Here is a 22,775-nt window from a genome sequence, read left to right on the forward strand (position 1 = left end):
TTCTAGCGTTAACTGAACTTCCAAAACAGAGCTACCTAGATCACTTAAATTACACAATTGAAAGCATATGTGTATTGTTTGTGTATTTATACACAAGCACTCATATATATTCAAATAATTTTTAAAAAAAAAGTTCATTTACCTGTTACTACCACACACCAAATCTGGTCGTTGGTACTTGCTGGCTTGTGTAGCCACTAGGTAACAAAAGCTCAACACTGCGCCCTAGCATCCTGGAGCACTTTTGTTGTGTTTTGTACGTGTTTTGAGTTTTTATGTGTTTCTGAGTTTGTACGTGTTTTGGAGTTTGTACGTGCTTTGGAGTTTGTACGTGTTTTGGAGTTTGTACGTGTTTTGGAGTTTGTACGTGTTTTGGAGTTTGTACGTGTTGCAGCTTTAAGGCAGGGATGATTCCGGGAGTTGCTTTCTCACTGCATATGCTTTATTTCACAATCAGATCGATGACAAAAACATACAGCAGCTCCTCTTCAACTTCTAGCCCTTGGCTGCGCTGGAAAAAGAGAACGACTCCAATCCCCTTCAAGGAACATACGTACAAAAGAGTTTTCCTGACACACCAATGGGGCGTTCAATGCCATCTTGTAAATATGAGTACTCTGGCAGAATAACAGTTCAAATGAAAAATACACCAGAACAAACAAGCAAGAAAAAAAAAGAAGTGTGGGGTACCTTTCAACCAATGAACAAAGTATAACAATTTATACTTTTTAACATAACCCAACCCCGTCAATATGTGTATCTCTCACATATGTGTTTTGGAGTTTTTACGTGTTTTGAAGTTTGTACGTGCTTTGTCTCTAGGGGCCACCGTAAATATACTTTTATTTATTCACTCCACATAAAATGTAAAAAATAAATCATATAATACAAAAACCAACTATTCACATTTCAACTTTTAACTCTTTAAATTTTCAGCTTTTTCCTTTTAAACCAATTTAAAGTGAAACAACACAAAACACTGCAAACCACAACACAATTAAATATAAATTAAAATATGAAAACTAAAAGAAGATGCACATTCTCTGTCATATGGGCCTGCATGAATAAACTTTCTGAATCCTTTATCATCTGCAACTGAAAATAGTTGTGGATAATTACTATACCTTTGACATTGTTGTCCCTGGCTCACTTTCTCTCTCTCTCCCTCCCGCTCTGTTCCTGTGCTACTGAGAGTGTAACTAACGCCCCTCCCCCCTCATCCCAGCGCAAAGCACAAGGCTCACATGCGGAGTGAAGCGGAGAAAAAAAAAGTGCGAGAGAGAGGGTGAGAGAAAGAAAAAAAAAACCCCACAGCCCGCGATAAGGAGCTGGCTCGTGTCATTCACGTCAAAGAGCCGGCTCTCAGTGCCATTTCGTTCGGGACCGACACATCACTACAGTGTTAAGGAAGTGTGTTCCTGTGTTTCGTGGCGCGATATGTGCAGTTGATGTAGGAGAGGAATAAAAAAGGAGTGAGAACTGAGAGCTCTGTGTCGTTGATGCTTACCTCCACATTGGTGACCCCTGACTCGAGCATGCTACGGGCCGAAGATAACGCAGACTCCGCTATGGATGCATCAGCGGCCACCGGACCTCCGCCCCCTGTTGCAGCTACGTTTGCTGTGGCGCTGAAACTGCCGGACTTTTGGCTCCATGACCCCCGGTCATGGTTCGTACACGTGGAGGCTCAGTTCGCCCTTCGCGGCATCTCGGCTGACGATACGAAGTATCACCATGTGGTGGGCTCGCTCGACCTGCTGGCCACCAGTCCTCCGGGACCCACCCACCCAAGGGAAATATGCCGCCCTTAAAGAGCTGCTTCTTCGGCGCTATGACCTCTCCGGCGCTGAACGAGCCGAAAAGCTACTCAACCTGTCAGGCTTGGGTGGCGGTACTGCTCTCGAGCTCATAGAGAACATGCTATCGTTGATGAGTTCGCCTTTTTTATTCAGTCGCCTTTCCTATTCACTACCCATTTACACACCTCTCTGGACTTAATCATTAGTTATTCATCTCTGGCTCTCATCCACAGCATGTCTTTATCCTGTTTTCCTTCTCTCACCCCAACCAGATGGCCACCCCTCCCTGAGCCTGGTTCTGCCGAGGTTTCTTCCTGTTAAAAGCGAGTTTTTCCTTCCCACTGTCACCAAAGCACTTGCTCATAGGGGGTCATATGATTGTTGGGTTTTTCTCTGTATCTATTATTGCAGGGTCTACCTTATAATATAAAGTGCCTTGGGGCGACTGTTGTTGTAATTTGCCGGCATATAAATAAAATTCAATTCAATTGAGTTTGTGTGTGTGTGATTAGTCCCAGCTGTGTTTCCCTCCTGGTCCTCATTCCCTCATTACCCCTTTGTGTATTTAGTCCTCTGTCTTCCTCTGTTTGTTGTCGGTTTGTCTGCTTCACTTTCCAGGTTCCATGAACTTCCATGTTTCATGTAGTGTTTTGTGTTTTAGCTTTTAGTTTAGGTTTTGTTAGTTCCCGTCGTGCCTTTGCTTTGTAATGTTTTGTGCAGCCCTAAATGAAGGGTAGCTTTTTGTTAATATCTCTCTCCATTTAGGGGTCTGCATGACAGCTACTTTTTACTTAGGTTTAGGTAGTAATACATGTTGTATTATTATTATTTTAGCTATGCTTGTGGTTATTTTTACATTTCTCTTATATAAATATGATTAAATAAATCCTACTTTATTGAAAAACTGGCTATACCGTGATTTGATGACTGGAACAGGAACTCCCTTTATCTACTTGTGGTGCTCCATTATCCCTAGAATCTAGGGATCTCAAAGTGCTCGAGAGCTGGTGTCCTGCAACTTTTCCATGTGTCCCTGTTGCAGCACTCCTGAATATAATTGGTAGGGTCATTAGCAAGACTCAATAGAACTTCACTGTATGCTGAGGTGGCTGAGGTCATTTGATTCATGTTACAGCAGCGCATAAGTGAATGAACATGCTGCAATAAAAGTACTTTTAGAAGTACATTTTTCCAAACACTTACATTTACTTCAATTTACTTGAGTAGGGTTAGGGGTTGCCACTTCAGCATGCAGTCAGGTTCTATACTCTTGCTAATGACCTACTAATTTTATTCAGAAGTTTTGCAACATGAAAACACATGAAAAAGTTGCAGGACACCAGCCCTCAAGGATTGGACTTTGAGACCCCTGCCCTAGATGGTATGTAACTAAATCACACTGGCTTTCTTACCAACGGTCATCTATCTGTATTGCTATTACTATTTCTGAGTAAGACATGTACATGATTATAGTGAATAAATGATAAAAAAATAAACACATTTGAGAAATTACAGAATAATGAGGAATGAAATGCTGTAAAGTATACAGGCTATTATTTGCAAATGATTTATTGGGACTTTAATTAACAGGTCTAAAATCATGTTATTTAACAAACAATATATTGCTATTAACTAATACCCACAAATTCTCACATGCTTATGCCACTAATCATATCATGTTCAGCAGTTTAAACTTCTTAATTTTGTTACTATTACAGCTATATCCTGATGTTCATTTGTGTTTCAAGCCCAGGCAGATCATTGTGTGACTGGTAGCCTGAGCCATCATACTTCATCAGCAGTGACGTTTCTGTTTGTCTATTTTTTACTCTTTTCATCAGACACATTTGCACACTGAAATAAAAGCGTGTGATCACACAAATACCAAACTAAATGCACAACAGTGAACACCAGAACACAGAGGACTGCATCACATCCTCCCAACAGGAAGCAGGAAATAAAGTCTGAGGAGAAAATGGAAAATAAGTGAGTTGTTGATAACAAAATGGCAACAACAGATATCATTTGCTTGTAAAATTGCTGTCCTACAGACCTTCCTCCACCTGCTTGGGAGGTTTTACGAGGATCATGTGACACAAAGTGTTTGTGCCCAAGCTGGAGGCTTCCCGTCATATGCAACATCCAGCTCCGCCCCACTGTGCTCCACCTCACCACATCCATCAGGTCCAAACAAAGTTTCAGGATCAGAATATGGTTTCTCGAGAACTTTGAGAACCCTAACAATCTGCAGGACACATTGACAATAACCTTTAAATGACCTGTAACTGGAGGTACAATAAGTTCACTCAAAGAAATGAAACAGCTGCTAGACATGCAACAAGGCAGGTGATGACTGAAACATGTTTTTCTCCACCTAGTGACGGACTCCGTTTAACTGACTTGTACTCACTTCAATTAATTCCAACAATAATGCTGAGGTAAACAAGCACTTCAATGAGAAATTCACACTCCTTAAGGACTACATTAAAGTTTCATGAAAAAAATGTTGCCTAACCTCGGAGAAGTCTCCTTTTTCTGCAGCTTGAATTGCATTCTGAGCAATGTAATTGCGTAAGACCACACGGGGGTTGATGCTGTTCATCACTTTGAGTCGCTCCTTTATGATAACAGGTAAGTCACTTGTGCTATCACACTCCCGTCCTAAACGCATCCTGAGATTCAAACACATAAAAATGCAAGATGGTAGAAAAATGATGGGGGGTAAAACAGATATTCCTGCTGATTCATACAATCTGAAACATTGTGTAAATCAGCATGAACAGATATTTAGCTAGGCAGCACTGTGGTGCGGTGTTTGCATGTACTATTTATACGTGGCTTCTTTCCGGTACTTCCTTTCATGGTCCCAAGACGTACATGTTTGGTTAAACTGGCAATTCTACATTTCCCTTAGGAAAGCCCAGGTGGTTGCCAGTCTCTCTGTGTGAGCTCTGCAACAGACTGGAAACCTGTTCAGGATGTACTCAGCCTTTCACAGCTCCAGCCACCTTACAGCCCTGAACTGGATAAGCGGAAAAAGCTTTTTGTTTCATATTGGATGGATGGATAGATGGATAGATAGATCACGGCCTTGCTGTATTGGTCCATTTGATCGACCTTTGTTGTTATTATTTATTTTATTTTCAGTTGTTACAAACAGGACAGACATGTCTGGGGGATAGGAAAGGGAGAAAGAAAGATGAAGGAAAAGAAAAACAGAGGGGAAGAGGGACAGTAAGAAAGGACACTTAAAAAGAAAAGAAAATCTCCCGGATCACCTGTTGAGAGAAAAAAAGACAGAAAACATGCAAAAAAAAAAAAAAAAAAAGAGCGCAACATAATAAACACAACACCATCGCATTAATCTAGCTAAGCGTAAATAACAGTAAATACTAAATATTGAATATTGTTTTGCAGCACGCAGGACCAACAGCACAATGTGCTTCGAGGTAGCAGCCAAGAAAGGTGTAGTTTGTGTCTATGAACAGTGCACACCTGTATGGATGACTGCGCTTGTATTCAAAAGGTTTCTCCATGTGATGATCTGCTAGAGAGTGTAGGGAGACATAGCCCCGTCCCCCAGGGCATCAAGCAGGCATGGAGGAGATCCAGCCAGTATATACCTGAGCAGCCAGCCCCGGACACCAAGAACCACCAACGCACCGACGCCTGAGGGCATCAGCAACCAGCAGGGAGTGTGGTGAGGGGAGATAGGCCTGAGATGTTCCCAGAGAGGTGGAGTCTGAGACCCGACCTGACATATAGACGCAGACAAACAGGCACACACAGACACAAACGTGCATTCCCACCCTCATGGACACATATACAAACACTCGGCACTCACCCAACGTAAAAACAGACACAAATACATATTGCACACACAATCACACTCCCCAAACATACTCTATACCCCAGGTCCAGGTACCCTCGCCCCCAGAGGGGGAAACCACACCCAGGAGACCCAGGAGGTGTTACCCTTTCCCCTGGGGTGGAGGCAAGCAGACTGCCCCCAGCTCCGCAGCAGCAGGGAGGCCCCACATCCCAGACCCCAATCGGACGGCTAACACCTTCTCCCAGCCCATCCGCCCCAATGGATAACAGAGAACGCGGGTGTGTGAAGATGTGTGCTGCCCACTATATAAAATGAGTTTGATGTGGAGCAGCAGTCCCCAACCCCCAAGCCATGGACCGGTACTGGTCCGTGAGTCGTTTGGTACTGGGCCATGAAAGTTGAGGCTCAGGTGTAAAATTCATGGTTTTTATCGGTTTTTAGTGTTTTTTTTAATCGTTTTTATTGTTAACTCGGTTTCCCTGGGTCTTTTCCCGTGTGTTATGAAAAAATCTTCTTTTTTTTTGGTTTTATTTTGTTGTATTTATCCGCTACACCTTAAAGGCCGGTCCGTGAAAATATTGTCGAACATAAACCGGTCCATGGTGCAAAAAAGGTTAGAGACCGCTGATGTAGAGTACAACAATTATTCTTTTGTTTTGCATCTTCTTTTCAGTTTTTCTGGCAAACATTCGTCAGCGATGCTATTCCAACAAATCAGAGTGCAACACAATCAATCACAAGTACCCTCAGTGCTCTTGCAGATTGCGGGATCTAGGGACCAAATAAGCTTTTCAATTAATGTGCTGCACCAGCCGCTTTTGTAGAAGCCATAAAAAAAAAATTCTGGCTTTCTTTTCATACCTGTATTGGCCAATCCAGTGGATCCAGTCATCACGTTGCTTCCTTTTAAGGTCATCTTGGTTGGTCTCGACGAGCTCCTTGAGTCGGCCCAATAATTCAAGCTGTTCGGTCATACCTGGGCTGTCTGCCACCATCCCAAACATGAGTGGATTGGTTTGTGCCAGAGACAGGATCATTGCCAGTTCACTAAAAAGAGACATGGTTATGTTTAAAGTTCATTTTAACCCTGGAGAACCCATGGGGTCAATTTTGACCCCATGGTTTCCCTAGAAAACCAATGGGGTCGGCTCTGACCCCATGGGTTCTCCAGGGTTAAGTCCACCTCTAGTGCTTCTTGTTTTTTCCATATATACATATTAGAGTCTTCCACAATATACCCATTTAAAATACCAGAAAGCTTAAATTTAACTTACAGATTATCCTGGTAAGATTGGCTCCCAAATTGCTAGCATATAAAAAGAAAAACAGATGTAACGATTTGAAACTACAGTGGTAAGCAAGGATTCGAGTAACATTGGGAGTATATGGTGGGCAATTGGCAGATCTTGTATACATGTTCTGGTTGTTCTATGAAAAGAACATCAGCCACCATACACCCCCTCACCGATCTTCCATTGTTGGCTTATTAGCCACCTTTAGCTCCTCAATAGAGGCACACTGCTCTAGGATGAGGTCCACCACTGAGCCCACAGTGGCTCTCTCACTATCGCCCTCTTCAGGCCAGGGGACACGACTCAGCAAGCGGAAGGTGTTTGTGAAATCGGCACCTGGAAGGCATAATACCAAAGCACAATGGTGACAGAGGGAGAGGACATATAGGTGGTTTAATGATTAGGCTTCCAAGAATCTTTTTTTTTTTTTTTTACCTGTGTTGTGCATGACACGCAACAGATCTGATACAAGCTCTCGGTCCTCTACCTCTTCTATTCTTACAAGGCCCAGCTTTTTCCTCATGATAGATAGGTAGAACGCCTTATACGTGGGCATGAATTCATCCAGGACGGCTCCTGCCTCTGCTGGATCAAGCTCAGAGCCCAACGCCTCAGCTAGGCGAGCCAGGTTCCAGCGGCACACAGATGGCTGTGATTGGTACGAGTAGCGCCTCTTTTTGTCTGAGGCATTGCTGACAAAGTCTGGATCAAATCTGACACACAGAAAAGTCATCATGTATCATATAATACAAGCACAGAATGTAATTTTCAGTTACTATGTCTCCAAACACTGCATAGTTAGACTGTAAGGCTTCTACTTCTCGCTGCATACCTCTCCATGAAGCCAAAGGGGCCATAGTCCAGGGTAAGACCCAGGATGCTCATGTTGTCTGTGTTAAGGACACCATGGCAAAAGCCAACACACTGCCACTGGGCCACTAGCCTAGCAGTTCGCGTCATCACCTGAAAATAAACAAGTAGAAACTGAAAACTGACACACCAGCATGGAATGAATCAACCTAAACAGAGAGTAAAGCACGTGAAATTTTTGTTAGTTCTCACCTCTCTGAAAAAAGCCAAATTCCTGTCTTTCCGGATGCTGTGAGCCTGCTGAATTTGAGGATAAAAAGTGTCACCAATATAATCCAGCAGCTGAGCACGGATATCATCCCGCCCGGCACTGGGACCCTGCAGACCTGAGAATTCATCTCGGCCCAGAAAGATTTCAAAAGAGCCAAACCTTCAAAAAAGAAAAAAAAAAAGAGAGAAAGAGCCATGATAGCATCTGTTTTTTAAAAACACCATTATTACTTATATTTTTCTCTCTATATTGCTTCCTGTGTGGCAACCTGATGAATGTAGGAGCAACACGAAGGACAACTGAGCAGCGCTCAAGAATGCGTTGGCCATTGTTGAGTGGATCTCTGCTGACATAAAGGTCAGAGGTGACAAGGGATGCTGCACGAGTGCTGGGTATCCCTAAGGCAGCCATGGCCTCGCTGCAAAGGAACTCTCTGATGCTGGAGCGCAGCACCTTCCTGCCATCGCCGTCTCTGAGAAAATCCAAATATATATGTCAGATTATTCAGCTCTCAGTAACCGTCGTGTGGCCAAGCTATTTTAGCAACTCAAACAAAGGCTGAGATAATTTATGATCAATTCCAATCAAGTCATAATACTAGCACAATTCTTATAATCTGAGAGGGGTTTTCCCCCTTAACTTCAGCTGCATCCAATGGTCCCTAAAGCAGATTTTTTTTAAGCTAACTTAAAAAACACTGGGAAGCCATGGGAAAAAGGTTTTTCTTCAAGTGCTAGAAATGTGGTTAGGAAAGATTGAAAAACTACATCCTTTCGTTATTTATTTACTGATTTATTTTTAATTTGAAGAAAACCTTTTCAAAAGCTCTTTACCCCCAGGTCAGTGTGAAAATAATAATAAATAATGGATTAAGACTGCTGAATTATAGCTACTTTCTTTCTTTTAGTTGACAGTCAGATGTTTGCTGTGCATATAACACTTTTGGAATAGTATGATATTTTGGACCTCTATTAGAGGAAACTTTCTCTGCTTAACCTCTTTAACTTTTAATTGAACACCCTACACTAATCAAATAAGGTGGAGAGGCTGGATGCGTTTATTTGTACCAGGCACACAGTTATTGAGCAGCGTTTAATGTGTGCCAGGCAGTTAATCTCTTAAGCAGCTCTGCCCGGGTGAACGCTTTCACGTGAGCTATACTAATGTTTGCTATGTCACTTACTGAAGTGACCTTATTTATCATTTAGCAAGAAGAAAAACGGTCCCGGGTATATAAATATCAACTTTGTCCAGGAGATGAGTCTGTATAATGTTTGAAACCTGATATTATTCACGTGTTCATTAACCTCCTAAGACCTGAACTCGTGTAGAGCAAAATTTAGTATTTTGGTCTAGACAACCCAAAACGTGGTGTCCACATATGTGGACACCATATGTGGACATATCTGGTCCTGGGAGGTTAAGGGAAGCAAACAATACCTGGAGTAAGGTGTGACTCCTGCGCCTTTCACCTGAACCTCCCATCTCCCGTGTGCACAAGACTCCACTTCACCGAGATACATCACAGCCCCATCTCCGAGCTGACCCGCAAACAGCCCGAACTGGTGCCCGCAGTAGCAGTGCGCCGCTGGCTCGGAGCCCGGCAACAGCCTGGAGCCGCTCAAATACTCCGGACCCAGAGGATCGCTGAGCACCTCCTGCGCACTCAGGCCCAGTAGAGAGAGTGCTGACTGTGATAGTGCCACAAAAACAGGTCGGACCAGCGGTTGGAGAGCCCGAACTCGGGAGAAACAAGCCTCTGGCACCACCCGAGACCCGGGTTGGTCCGAGTCATCTATTGGTAGTTTTTTCAATACGGTGTTATTGAAAGGTAAGCGCCCCAGAGCCGACGGAACACACTCAGCAGACTCCATGAAGACGTCGTGCGGCTTAATATGAGCCAGTCATTCATAATCACAGCTGTGTGGTGGTGTGTGGGACTTTGTAATGTCAACAAGTGTGAAATAGGCCCAAGGATTCAGTTCTATGATGTCTAAATTATGTGTATGAAAATATTAAGTTTAGAAATATAATAATTTGTCATCAGTGTTATTTGGAAAAAAAAGGGGTGGGGGGCAAAAGAAGTTTATTTGGGGGAACATAGGACGTGATACAAAGAATCTCCAGCAGATGGCGGTAACAAGACGAAGAATGTAACGTAACGTAAAAAAATATATATATATAAAGAAGAAGAAGCCCTTAGCAACAAAAATGCAACATGTATCATGTAAATATATGTGTTTTTAATATTCATACGTTTTTCCTCTAGCAGCTCGCTTAATTTAGAAAAGAGCTTCCAGTTGGATAACGACCGCGTTCAGAGCTGTGTCTTCCTCTGGCTGTGTGGGTAGTTGTCAGGCTAACAGCTAATAGCAGCTACTCAAACTTTTCAGCACCGATCCGAGAAGAAGATGGATTCAGGGGTTTTAATGGCCACCTCCAGAGGTCGGTTTGTGGAGGAACACTTAACACACTAAAACACATTTTCTAAACAATTAGGAGCAGGTCACAGTTGGGTTAACGCAGACATTTAGGGATTCGTTCCTAGCAAAATTAGCTTAAGTATACAACATACCTTTGAAATTAGCTCTGTATGCTAGCTTATTGTCTTATTCCTTAGTGCTAAGGTTACCTTGACAAATAATTTTACACGCATGTCTTATGAACGTGAATGCTGAATGTACAGACTAGGTAGCAAACATGGGGGAAATGAAGGTAACGGAGTTTGAGAAACATTGTTGTTGTTGAACATTCACTTGGAGGTTGCATTCAAAAACAAAAAGCTCCAGTAGCTAATGAACGAAAACGCTTTTGCTCACTGTGAACTACAGAATATTATTGTCTAACACCACATTTGTTTTATTGATTATACCGTTTTTTATTATTCAATACAAAAAAATCACATAATGTCTCGGAAGTAACTGTAAATGATAACTTAAAGTTTACATCCCAAAATCATATATATATTTTACTGTAATGTAATCGTTAACATCACAAGCTAATGTGATTTTCCAATATGGTGTCTATATACAATTTTTGTCCTATTCTCAATTAAATATAAGATGTAAATTATTTGCATACATAATTACATTTCATTGTTATTAATTAAATTTTACAGGGCATGCAACCTTTTTTTTTAAAAAAAACAAAACAAAACTGGATAGTCTGAAATGATGGGCTTTTGGTTAAGCATAAATGGAAGTACAGATTTCAGTGGTTTCTTTTTCTTTACAGGTGACTCATTACCTCTGGCATCACTGCGCCTTCTGGTATCTCCTTTGCAGCTTATGACAGCATCAATTTGGCAGGTGCTAAAGAAACAGGACGTGATGAACTACTGGAAGGTGGCAGAGTTTGTCTCATTGGTGGTGGATATGGTCCCTGAGCTGCTAATGTGCAAACACAGGACTCAACTGAACCTAGGGTTAAGAGCTAGAGTGAGTACTAATGCGAGTTATTTAAAAAAAAAATAAGGCTTTAGGCTCATCACCCTCATGGATGCAGATAAACTACATGACTAGTAAACTGTGCTGTGAAAAAAGGGCTTTTCTACTTATTTTCTTCCCCTCAACAGTATATTCTTGAATTGTGTCGAAATGAAGACCTTGTGAAACCTGAGTTTATCATGCCTTACCTGGACAAGGTTAAATCGCCACACGCCACCCTGGTAGATGTGAGTGTTTATACACATAGATTAAGTTTTCATATTCAGCACACCTGTGTTTGACCCTTAATCTGCTTAGTCATGGCTTTATGAGGAACATAATTTTAAACATGTGTTGCAGATAGAAGCCTCAAAAGAGGAAGATGTTACAGTTACCTTTCTTGAGTTGATTCAGACTCTCCTCAAAGACCCTGAAGAGAGACAAGACTTTTTCACGGTGAGGCAGCATAATTTACAACCCGTTAAACCAAATGCACCCAATTGTGTTATTTGTAGTGACAGTAAACTTCATATGAAGCAGATTTCTGTTGTCATTATTGTTATCAAGTTACAATACACCATGTTCTTTATTGTTTACTGTAATTAAGAATGCATGCATGAATGAAAATGCCATAAAAGATAATAATGATGACAGAAACAAAATATCCAAAATGTATTGTTTTTAGGGGTTAAAATGTTAAAATAATATATTACACTGCTGCAATGCCTGGGTGTGGTTTTTATTTGGGTTCCAGTAACATTGTTTTTATCACAGGAAGTCTTTCCTGCAGAGTTTGGACCTCAGTATGACCGTGATCTGCAGACGCTGTTTTGGGAGTTCTACTGTCGACTGGCTCAACTGCTGCCTGTTCCTGACGTTGAGCAGGTGAGAGGTGTTGTACTGATAAATAAAGTGTGACACTTAACTCCTAAAACTGAGTAACAATAAAATTTGTTCAATAAATCCCTATGATTTAGTGAGTCACTATATAGGATTATTGTACAAATACTGATGTGGTAATATAAAGGAAGTGTTATATGGAGGTTTCCCACAAAATTACCAAAAAAACACCCGATTAATTGTATGTTTACAGCTATTTGGTACAGCTCTTAAGTTTAATGCAGTTTAATACAGCATATATGAAGCTTCAGTAATTTGAGTCTTTGATGTCAGAAAGTTGGCAATTCTACTTTGTGTTTATTATTACAGTCATGGTGATAGTGATGTATTGAGGTTTTATAGAGATGTGACATTAAGTTGTCTGCCATTTTGGACAATCATGGTGACAATGTAGGATCAAGTGAATAAGGCCCCAGTCACTCAGGCCTAAAGACCAGTCCACAATCATCTTGTAGCCACTGGTCATGAGGGAAAAATGAGTGTTCCTGATAGTGATGTGTCGGTCGCGAACGAAACGGCTCTTAGAGCCGACTCTTTGAAGTGAACGACGCGAGCCGGCACTTTATTGGGAGTCGTGGGTTGTTGTTTTTTTTTCTTTCTCTCACCCTCTCTCTCGCACTTTTTTTCCGCTTCACTCCGCACGCGAGCCTTGTGCTTTGCGCTGGGAAGAGGGGGGAGGGGCGGTAGTTACACTCTCAGTAGCACAGGAACAGAGCGGGAGGGAGAGAGAGAGAAAGAGAGCCAGGGACAACAACGTCACATTAGAAAGGTATAGTAATCATCCACAACTATTTTCAGTTGCAGATGATAAAGGATTCAGAAAGTTTAGTCATGCAGCCCATATGACAGAGAATATGCATCTTCTTTTTGTTTTCATATTTTAATTTATATTTAATTGTGTTGTGGTTTGCAGTGTTTTGTGTTGTTTCACTTTAAATTTGTTTAAAAGGAAAAAGCTGAAAATTTAAAGAGTTAAAAGTTGAAATGTAAATAGTTGTTTTTTGTATTATATAATTTATTTAATACATTTTATGTGGAGTGAATAAATAAAAGTATATTTACGGTGGCCCCTAGAGACAAAACACGTACAAAACACAACAGAAGTGCTCCAGGATGCTAGGTGCAGTGTTGAGCTTTGTTACCTAGTGGCTACACAAGCCAGCAAGTACCAACGACCGGATTTGGTGTGTGGTAGTAACAGGTAAATGAACATTTTTTTAAATTATTTGAACATATATGAGTGCTTGTGTATAAATACACAAACAATACACACATGCTTTCAATTGTGTCATTTAAGTGATCTAGGTAGCTCTGTTTTGGAAGTTCAGTTAACGCTAGAAATGTGTTTTGGAGTTCATACGTGCTTTGGAATTTGTACGTGATTTTTGGGGTTTGTATGTGCTTTGTCTCTAGGGGTCACTGTATATATATTTATATATAAATAAAACCACTTTTTTTTTACATTAGTAATTATTTTTGTGCATAATTTTATAGTGTTGTTAATAATAAATTAATTAAAGCAACAAAGCAACCTGAAGAGCCGGTTGGGAGCCGAAAGAGACGGTTCTCTAAAAAGAGCCGAAAATCCCATCACTAGTTCCTGACTGGTTGTGTTTGGTTGCTCGAGGTTGATGATAGTTGCTGGGAAAGTTGCTGAAGCCTCAGTCAGGCAGAGAGTCATGGGCCCTGTACTATGAAGCAAGTTCAGTATACCCTGGATATATTTATGCTATCTGGCTTCAGATTTTTTAAAGATTTTTAAAAAAATATTTTTTAATATACAATAACAATAAAAAGGTTATGTACATAAAATCCAAACAACAAAACTGGTTGAAAACCTACAACTTTCTGTCCATGTAGCATTTATTCCAGTAGTCTTTGCACTATATGCTCATGCTCATCAGTTCACAAAATGTGTTTTTTGTCTAACTCTTAACGGTAAATGGATAAGAGCTCCTTGTATCCTTGTATTTGTTTAACTTGGTGTCTTTGTTTAGTTCTCCACCGCCCACTGTGTCAGCATACTTTACTCTGAGCAGTCAGTTTTAGTAAAGTTTCAAGCCCAATGACACAAGAAATTACTGCTAATAAATTATATGTTAAATGAGTCAAAATAAGTTAAAAAAATTTATTTTTATTATAAATATATAATAATAATAATAATATTAAAATGCTTCTGCATTCTTAGTCCTAAACCAGTGATGAATCTTACACCTGTTGTAATTTTAGGATCCTGTATGGGTCTGTATTATAGATGTGTAGAAAACTGCAAAAGGTCGAGTCAACACGTATCAAATTAATGCTCTTAAATGAAAGCTGTGACCTAATATTTTAAAACCTACTTATTGTAGTGTCACCTGTTATGACATATGGAAAAAGATAAAGTTTGTGATTAATACATACTACATTATGCCACTGCTATTAACGTGCCACGTGCATTAGTAACACTGTTTAGGAACTGGTAACTGTCTGCACTTCTGAGGATTTAGGCCTTTTCATTTATTTAATCACTTGTACTAATAATGCCTGAAGGCAAATTTAAAGGCACATTTTACTTGATAATACCAATGGTTCAGGTTGTTTTTAAGCTTTTTTGAAGTTCAAACCTGTGTTTAGGTAATTAATTCAAGTATACTGCATATTTATTACCTTTACCACAGACTGTGTCCTGGCTCAGAGCTGAATCCTCGGCATTGGAGGATTGTGTTCATGCAGTCTGTGAACCTGCAGATCTGAAAAATCTGCTCCAACACCACAAAAACCTTGCGCATTTAGAGCAACATGGTTAGTCACTTCTTGCAATCGCATCAATTGTATTTTACATTTTTGTGCAAACCAGTGGAAGTAACTCATGAATCTACCTCATTCCGTTTGTGCAGTTCCACCTTCAAGTATGGGCGACAGCATCGTTTCCTCACTCTCTGCAGTCCTCCCCAGCAGAGGATCAAAATGTATAGAACAGGCCAACGAGTCAGATCCACCACAGGGTACCAGTGAAGACGCACACACTGTGACATTTGTGGATGACATTGCAGTTGAAATAATCGCAGTGACTGATTATGCAGAGGTTGAATTGGGTCCAAGCACTGATATTGAAGTGCTGATGGGAGAACACTGCTTTGAAGGAAGAGGTGCTAATGCAGTGGCTGAAGATTCATTGGTCACATTTGCTGAAGAGAGAGCCAAGGAAGAGGGGTCAGGTGACGCAGATGAGAAAGAAAGACAAGAAAAATCAAACGCCCATTCAGAAGTGAACATGGTTGACTCGGCATCCCCTCAGCCTGTAATGCCTGCGGGGCCGCATGACTGCCCTGACTGCGAAAAGAAATTCAAGTTTGCATCTTCACTAATTGCCCACAGAGTCATCCACACCGGGGAGCGCCCTCATCGTTGCAGCGACTGTGGCCGCTGCTTCTCCTTCAGGCAGTCCCTCGACAGACACCGGCACACACACAAAACTGGGCGCAAGTATAACTGCCTCATCTGCGGAAAGACCTTCAACTCCCTGTCAGCACGCACTGAGCACAAGCAAACGCACATGAAAAACTACGTTTACACCTGCCAGCAGTGCAACAAGACATTTAACTGGGAGCTGTCGCTTGCGAGGCATCTAAAAACTCACACTGATGGGCAGACTGCAAACGTGCCTACAGACCGCTGTGAAGATGGGAAAGACTTTGCGATGGCCGAGGCCAACATCAGTGAGGCTAATGTTGAACTCTCTGAACTGCAGTGCCAGGTGCAGGCAGATGATAACTGCAGCCCAGACGGTGAGCAACATAAGGGCAGAGAGCCTCAGGGTCTCATCTCTGAACCTGACAATGATGTCATTACTCCAGTCAAGGTTCGCACAAGTGGACGCAAACGCAGACCAACCATGAAGATCCAGCTGATAAATTTACAGAAGCAAATGATGACTAAAAGCAGGAAAGAGATCACGAGCGCAAACCCTCCTCCACTGAAGCCTTTGCCTTTAAGCTGGTAAAAACTTGCTTTTGATGCGTCATGTTTTAGATATGGTTTAGCTAGTTTCTGATTTGGTTGTGGTGGCATGATGCATGCTCTCTGAAACATAACATCCTGTTTTGCTTACACTTTTTATTACAAGTGTAGTTGTACATATGATTGAGTATAAAATTAATGGGAAAGAGGCTGATTAAAATCATTTTTGATTAATGTCTCTTTTCTCTTTTATTTTACAGTGCAGAACACTCATATGGGTCACCTGTGGTCTCGTCGAAGGATGCTAATGAGAGCAAGTGTTCTTTAGCATTTTGAAGTTACTGAATCTTTGCACCATTAATACAAAATCCCAGAGAGAACAATTCATAAATAAGATTGAATAGAAAGTTTATTTATAATATTTATATAATATTATAAATGTCAAAGTATTAATAGATGTAGAAATTATAACTTTATTAATATAGCACCTTTTTAAAAACCCAAGCACACTAATAAAGGGATAAAAAATCCATTAAGAAATTGAAATAGTAAAAGAAAGGGCGATCATTAAAACAAAAAATCACATAAACGCAAATCTACAAGGATGTGCATGAGAAGTGATCAAGGAGGTCACTGATTGTGTTAGGATTGGCTCATTGGGCAGGTGATTTCATGGCACAGGGGATCTGACAGCAAAAGCAAGGTCATCTGGAGGTTTATCCTCAACCGTGGAACAACCAGTTCACCTTGTCCTGGTCAATATTCCTGCTGTGTATAGAGTTATCGGTACAGTCTTAAATTAATTTTAAAAACTGTACATGAAGGTAGGATTGATGAAGTCAGGCTGCCACATAATGAACTACTTGGAAACAGGAGAGCTTAGTTTTTTAATGCTAGAAAAAAAATTGAATTACTTTGAATTCCAAATAAAATACTGGGGGAAAAAACTCCACCTGACCCCCTCAAAGTCAACTTTTTTTAGCATAAGTATTATATTATGACATATCTAATAAAGCTTCGTCACCTTTGAATCATGTCATTCGGTTTACTTTAACTCAAGGGTTATTTATATAGAGCTGTTCAAAACAAGTCACCTCAATGTGCTTTATATAACTGTCAAATGGCATTTAGGGTCACAGGCTAGGCGTATCTGTGGCCTCTTATAGTGCATAGCAGTGAAAATAAGCCTGAAGTACCTTATTAAACAACAAAAAATATAAAAGTATGTAACTGTTAAAACACAGAAGTTATAACAATTTATCCAACATTGATTTTGTTTTATTTTTAGTATGTTTTTTTTTTTTAACTCTCATTTATGATCATTTTGTCAGGTTCTGCAGCAGACAGCTCATCGGCTGCTTTCTCCTGTCCTGAGTGCTCCTTCCATCACTCAGAACAAGCACAGGATCAGCAGCACATCTATGACGTTCACTCCATTGAGATCACTGAGGACAAGTCAGTTCTTCAGGCACTCACAGATGAAGAGGGAAATTTTAGTTGTGCAGACTGCGAGAAAAGCTTCAGGTTCCTTTCCTCACTAAAAGCCCATCAGCGCATCCACACAGGTGAGCAGCCCTTCTCGTGCTCCCAGTGCGGGCGCCATTTCTCTTTCAAACAGTCGCTGGAGAGGCACAAGCAGACACATACCTTGGGACGCCAGTACGAGTGTGTGATCTGCGGGGAAGCCTTCAAGTCCCTGGCTGCTCAGAAAGAGCACAAAAGCACCCACATGGAAAATGGGGAGTACCTGTGTTCAGATTGTGGGCGCGCGTTCACCTGGAAGTCAGCACTGGTGAGGCACCTAAAGACCCACAGCCTGGATGCTGGCAAGTCAGAGGATTCTTACAAATGTCCTCGCTGTGATTTGAGTTTCAGCTGTGCCAGCTACCTCAACAGGCATCTCCAGACTCACCAGGAGGAACGAGTCCATACCTGCAACTGTGGAAAGAGCTTTGCCTACCGAGCAGCTCTTACTGCACACCAGCGTATTCATCAGAAAGAACGGCCACACACGTGCACACAGTGTGGCAAGGGCTTCCTCTACAAGGGAGGTCTTCTGAGCCACATGAAGATCCACTCCAAGGAAATGCCATTCATGTGTTCTTTCTGCGGCAAGAGCTTCAAGAGAGAACGCAACATGAAGAAACACGAGCGCTGCCACACCAGAGAAAACGTTTTCAGCTGCTCACAGTGTGACAAGAATTTTGTGTACAAGGCAACACTTGTCAGACACGAGCTGACGCATTCAGGTGAGAGGCCGTACCTCTGCTCTGATTGTGGGAAGGGTTTCTTCTCCCACGCCGAGCTTTTGAAGCACGAACGATTCCATACAGGCCACAAGCCCTTCCAGTGTCCCCACTGTGGCAAGAAGTTCACTCAGTCTTGCTACCTTACTATCCATCTGCGTTACCACACCGGAGTCCGACCATACGCCTGCAACGAGTGTGACAAGAGCTTCCTGAGTGCCAACCGCCTGAAAAGACACCAGCGAACACATTCAGGGGAGAAACCTTATGTCTGCGGAGAATGTGGGAAGGGTTTCAGGCAGTCTTATAATCTGAAAATGCATCAGAGGACACACGTCATGAAGTTTCCATAGAAACGATTTTCATTGTATTGACTGCATTTGAATTGTGTTGCAGGTAAAACACTGACTAGAAGTTTGTGTTTGTCATCTTGGCTTGAATTCCTCAAATAATAAAAGTAACAAGGTACTATAGAAATTCAGTCTTTTATTGGTAAGTGTGGCAACAGAAACTTTAACCAAGGTTTGGGAAAAAAATGTTTACAACAAGACACGTTATTTTCTTTTAACAGCAGTTGATTCATTTTACACAGTAACAAATATCTGGCAGTTCCTGAAAATTAGCTTACACATTTTGATTATTTAGTGTTGCATTTGTTATAAAATTGTCAAAAGAAATTTGGATCTCACTTAGGGACAGAATTCAGTTACAGGAAGGAAGGGCATTTTATGTAGAGAGGGGGGGGAAAGTACAAGAAAGTATGTCCTAAACTACCAAGCTGAAACGCTGATTTTACTATAAGAGTGAGTTTGAGCAGCACATAGAGAAGACACCTCAGAGTGACCGGAGTATACAAGTTGAAACAGACGTATGAACAGACTGAAGGTTATGCAAAGCCTGTTGAACTCAGAGTGAGCTTACACAGCTATGTGCAGAGTGATAGGGCAGTGGTCGCTCCCCATCGCCTTGTTGCGGATCTTGCTGTCGCACAAGCCCGGCAGCAGGGAGGACGACAGCACAAAGTAGTCGAGCCTCCAGCCCACGTTCTTTGAGCGGGCGTTCATCATGTAGGTCCAGAAGGTGTAGGCGTTGGTCTGCTCGGGGTAGAGCTCGCGGAAGCTGTCGACAAAACCTGCTGCCAGTAGCTGGCTGAAGCCTTCGCGCTCCTCGGGGGTGAAGCCGGCATTTTTCTTGTTCCCCTTGGGGTTCTTCAGATCGATCTCCTGGTGAGCAACGTTGAGATCTCCACACAGCACCAGGGGCTTCTGCATGTCCAGCTCACTCAGGTACGCCCGGAAGTCCACGTCCCAGGTTTTGCGGTAATCGAGGCGAACAAGGCCTCTGCTAGCGTTTGGCACATATACCGTCACCAGGTAGAAGCTGGGAAACTCGGCAGTGATGACACGGCCCTCCTTATCGTGCTCTTCTTTGCCTAGAATATTAGTCAGAATTAAGTCAGTTGCTTCACCAGTACTTAAACTGTTTGTATAGGTTTAATGTGTTGGTAAGGAATACTAAAAATGTCTCTGTTGGTTTCATCTAAAATACTGATAAGGCAAAAACAGTTTTTCAAGAGCAGGAATCTGGTAATCACACAATGTGCTCATTATGGGAGGACCTTCTAAACTACCAACGGGGCTTCATGCTAAACAGTCCCTATTTGCTGTTATCCACTAATTTCAAATAATCATTTACTTCAAATATAGAAGATTACACATCTTTAAAATGTTGCTGTACATGTTTTTTGCCATTTCTAGGCACCATAAATAACTAAGCAGAACACAAAGTTCCCCCTTACCAATTCCATAGGTCACTTTGATGGGTTCAGTCTTGCAGAGCATAGCCACCCCACTGTAACCCTCCTTGTCACCTGATGCAGCCCAGTACTTGTGAGGGTACTCAGGCATTGAGGTGATTTCAGCAGGGAGGGCTTTCTCTGCACACTTTGTCTCCTGTAGGCATAAAATGTCTGGATCCTCCTCTCGCACCCACTGGGAAAAGACAAATGTGCTTGTTAGTATCAGTCAGTCTCAAAACTAGCTAATTAATGCTTCTCCAGACAGCAAACTCACATCCAGGCCCTTCTTTTTAACCCAGGCCCTCAGCCCATCCACATTCCACGACGTGATCTTCATGTTTGCGTTGCGTCCATCTTTGCTGGTCATTTTGTCAGGAGGGTCATCATACAGTATCGGAGCCTCTGGTTCCTTGGCTGCCTTTGCTTTCTTTGAAGGAGCTGTGAAATGAAAGACAAATAGCACAGGGTTGGATAATAGATGATGTTGGAAAATCTATCTATAGTAAAGGAAAAATCCATTTCAGTTCATCAGGGCATGCTGGTAGTACCAGAGGCTGTGTCATTTTCTCCTTCCGCAGCTGCCTCTTCTGCCTTCTTGCCCCTCTTCATACTTGAACTCACTCGGACGGCAAGCACACCTCGCAGACACACAACACGCACACAACACCACAGGTACCGCTGAAAAACAAGAACCATTTAAGTAATGCATCTGTTCAGTGCACAAAGGTCAAATGCTGCACCAGTATGCAGGACACACAGGAAGGAATGTCATACATAATAGAAAACTAAATCTCAACATTGAGGATTTGTTGCGTTTCCACTTTTATGTCTTTGTGTACACGTAATCAGTGTTTTAAAATGTAACCCACAGCAGTCTGAAACAATCATCCTGTGTTCTGGATAATTGCGAACAGCTCTTTTCTGAATCAAGACAAATTCAGAAAATCAGCGTTAGTTCAAGTTTTAATTCAAATAAATTAAAACTCGATTGATTTAGCAGAGCATTTATATAAGTTGTTTGGCTGAATACAGAGCTGTAAACGTGATTCAGGCCAACAAACTAGAAACGGAAATTAAAGAAAAAACAAGAGAAGGAAATGGAAAAGGTTTCAACACTGTAAAGGTAACAGGTACACCAGAGATGTCTTGAAGAAATTTCACCAGTATGATCGGCAGTAAGCAGCACGGTGGCAATGTGGTTAGCACTGTTGCCGCACAGCAAGAAGGTCCTGAGTTCGATTCCACCATCAGTCTTTCTGTGTGGAGTTTGCATGTTCTCCCCGTGTTTGCATGGGTTCCCTCCGGGTACTCCGGCTTCCTCTCACCGTCCAAAGACATGCAGCTTGGGGATAGGTTAATTGGATAATCCAAATTGCCACTAGGTGTGAATGTGCTAGTGAATGCGAGTGTGAATGGTTGTCTGTCCCTGTGTGTTGGCCCTGCGACAGACTGGCGACCTGTCCAGGGTGTACCCAGCCTCTCGCCCTATGACAGCTGGGATAGGCTCCAGCGCCCCCCGCGACCCTGAAAAGGATAAGCTGGATGGATGGATGATCGGCAGTTGTTGACTTATATTATTATATTCAAAGATGCTCAGGGTTACATTCAAAACCTTGCTGAGCGTCTTAACTACATCTGAAATGTATTATTAATAAAAGTAACTAATACTGGACAGATGCTGCTGATATCAATGTTTATGTTTGACAGTTAACAATTTGGATAAAATTAAGTCCTTCTATCGCATAAACATACGTAAAACGAAAATAAGAGAACATAAACACAGTGCAGAGGAGCAATAAATACGTACAGTAAGTTTTTCTAGTTCTCTCTGTCTGTATGCCGAGAATTAGACTTACAATGGCCGACTTCAATGTGACTATTTACATCCTAATCACATTTTCTGACAAAGCGGAAGCGAGAAGAGCTTTTATTTCAGTGCAAGTCTCTGGTTGAGTGCTTTAAATTCAACACGTTGTAGAAATTGGCGACCAGCTGATGTAAATTAATGCATGCATATAATTTAACAGCAACAGAATGAGCTATTAGGAAGTTTGCCATGTTAAACAATACGTTTAGCTAACAGCAGACTGTGCTACCGCTAGCTTTTTCTCTCTGACAAAGAAAGCAGGCGGCCTACGCCGAGAATGAATGGAGAATAAGCAGCCAGCTAACAAGCTTTCCTCCGAGCTTATCTGATTATCAACGAATGCAAATGCGCTGAGAATAATTAGCGTCTTCATTTCAAACACGTTTCAGGGAAAAGACATGCAAATAACCTTACTTGCACTTTTACAACAGGATGTAAAGCCCAGACAACCGCTGCTTCCCAGGCACTCCCCCCCAAACACACACACAACACACGCGCTACAGCACAGCTAAGACTTCTGTCCACGTGCTTTGCTGAACTACTGACTGTCTAAACACATGCCTGAAAATTACCGAGAAATATTCCACATTTGT

The 22,775-nt window shown here is 41.8% G+C and overlaps 3 protein-coding genes across 3 annotated transcripts; 1 reads left to right on the forward strand and 2 right to left on the reverse strand.

Moving 5' to 3' along the window:
- Window positions 1-3,395: 3,395 nt before the first annotated feature.
- Window positions 3,396-9,878, reverse strand: selenoo2 (selenoprotein O2). The gene is made up of 10 exons (XM_087830561.1): window positions 9,445-9,878; window positions 8,273-8,476; window positions 7,986-8,163; window positions 7,756-7,886; window positions 7,359-7,636; window positions 7,097-7,259; window positions 6,493-6,678; window positions 4,315-4,471; window positions 3,853-4,044; window positions 3,396-3,763 (listed from the first exon to the last, which is right to left on the reverse strand). Exons 1-9 carry the CDS (start codon window positions 9,876-9,878, stop codon window positions 3,877-3,879), a joined length of 1,899 nt encoding a protein of 632 aa, XP_087686687.1. The 3' UTR covers window positions 3,396-3,763; window positions 3,853-3,876.
- Window positions 9,879-10,195: 317 nt separating this feature from the next.
- On the forward strand, window positions 10,196-18,994 carry LOC102796414 (uncharacterized). Its single transcript, XM_087830645.1, has 9 exons — window positions 10,196-10,449; window positions 11,239-11,441; window positions 11,579-11,677; window positions 11,790-11,885; window positions 12,204-12,314; window positions 14,990-15,113; window positions 15,209-16,310; window positions 16,532-16,584; window positions 17,603-18,994. Exons 1-9 carry the CDS (start codon window positions 10,416-10,418, stop codon window positions 18,868-18,870), a joined length of 3,090 nt encoding a protein of 1,029 aa, XP_087686771.1. The 5' UTR covers window positions 10,196-10,415; the 3' UTR covers window positions 18,871-18,994.
- apex1 (apurinic/apyrimidinic endodeoxyribonuclease 1) lies at window positions 18,984-22,672 on the reverse strand. Its single transcript, XM_006805542.3, has 5 exons — window positions 22,597-22,672; window positions 20,864-20,993; window positions 20,590-20,753; window positions 20,316-20,508; window positions 18,984-19,949 (listed from the first exon to the last, which is right to left on the reverse strand). Exons 2-5 carry the CDS (start codon window positions 20,922-20,924, stop codon window positions 19,435-19,437), a joined length of 933 nt encoding a protein of 310 aa, XP_006805605.1. The 5' UTR covers window positions 20,925-20,993; window positions 22,597-22,672; the 3' UTR covers window positions 18,984-19,434.
- Window positions 22,673-22,775: the final 103 nt, after the last annotated feature.

This window comes from Neolamprologus brichardi, chromosome 17, assembly GCF_056152115.1.
Source record: "Neolamprologus brichardi isolate AB-2024 chromosome 17, ASM5615211v1, whole genome shotgun sequence".
Classification (NCBI taxonomy): domain Eukaryota; kingdom Metazoa; phylum Chordata; class Actinopteri; order Cichliformes; family Cichlidae; genus Neolamprologus; species Neolamprologus brichardi.

What these genes read in the sequence shown, in the direction of transcription:
- LOC102796414 (XM_087830645.1), top strand. Translation starts at nt 10,416, where the DNA reads ATGGATTCAGGGGTTTTAATGGCCACCTCCAGAG. An exon ending in TGCGCATTTAGAGCAACATG is followed by an intron (nt 15,114 to 15,208) that starts GTTAGTCACTTC and finishes CCGTTTGTGCAG; the next exon opens with TTCCACCTTCAAGTATGGGC. An exon ending in GTCGAAGGATGCTAATGAGA is followed by an intron (nt 16,585 to 17,602) that starts GCAAGTGTTCTT and finishes TCATTTTGTCAG; the next exon opens with GTTCTGCAGCAGACAGCTCA.
- apex1 (XM_006805542.3), bottom strand. Translation starts at nt 20,924, where the DNA reads ATGAAGAGGGGCAAGAAGGCAGAAGAGGCAGCTGCGGAAGGAGAAAAT. An exon ending in AGAAAATGACACAGCCTCTG is followed by an intron (nt 20,754 to 20,863) that starts GTACTACCAGCA and finishes TTCATTTCACAG; the next exon opens with CTCCTTCAAAGAAAGCAAAG. An exon ending in CAAAGTGACCTATGGAATTG is followed by an intron (nt 19,950 to 20,315) that starts GTAAGGGGGAAC and finishes CTAATATTCTAG; the next exon opens with GCAAAGAAGAGCACGATAAG.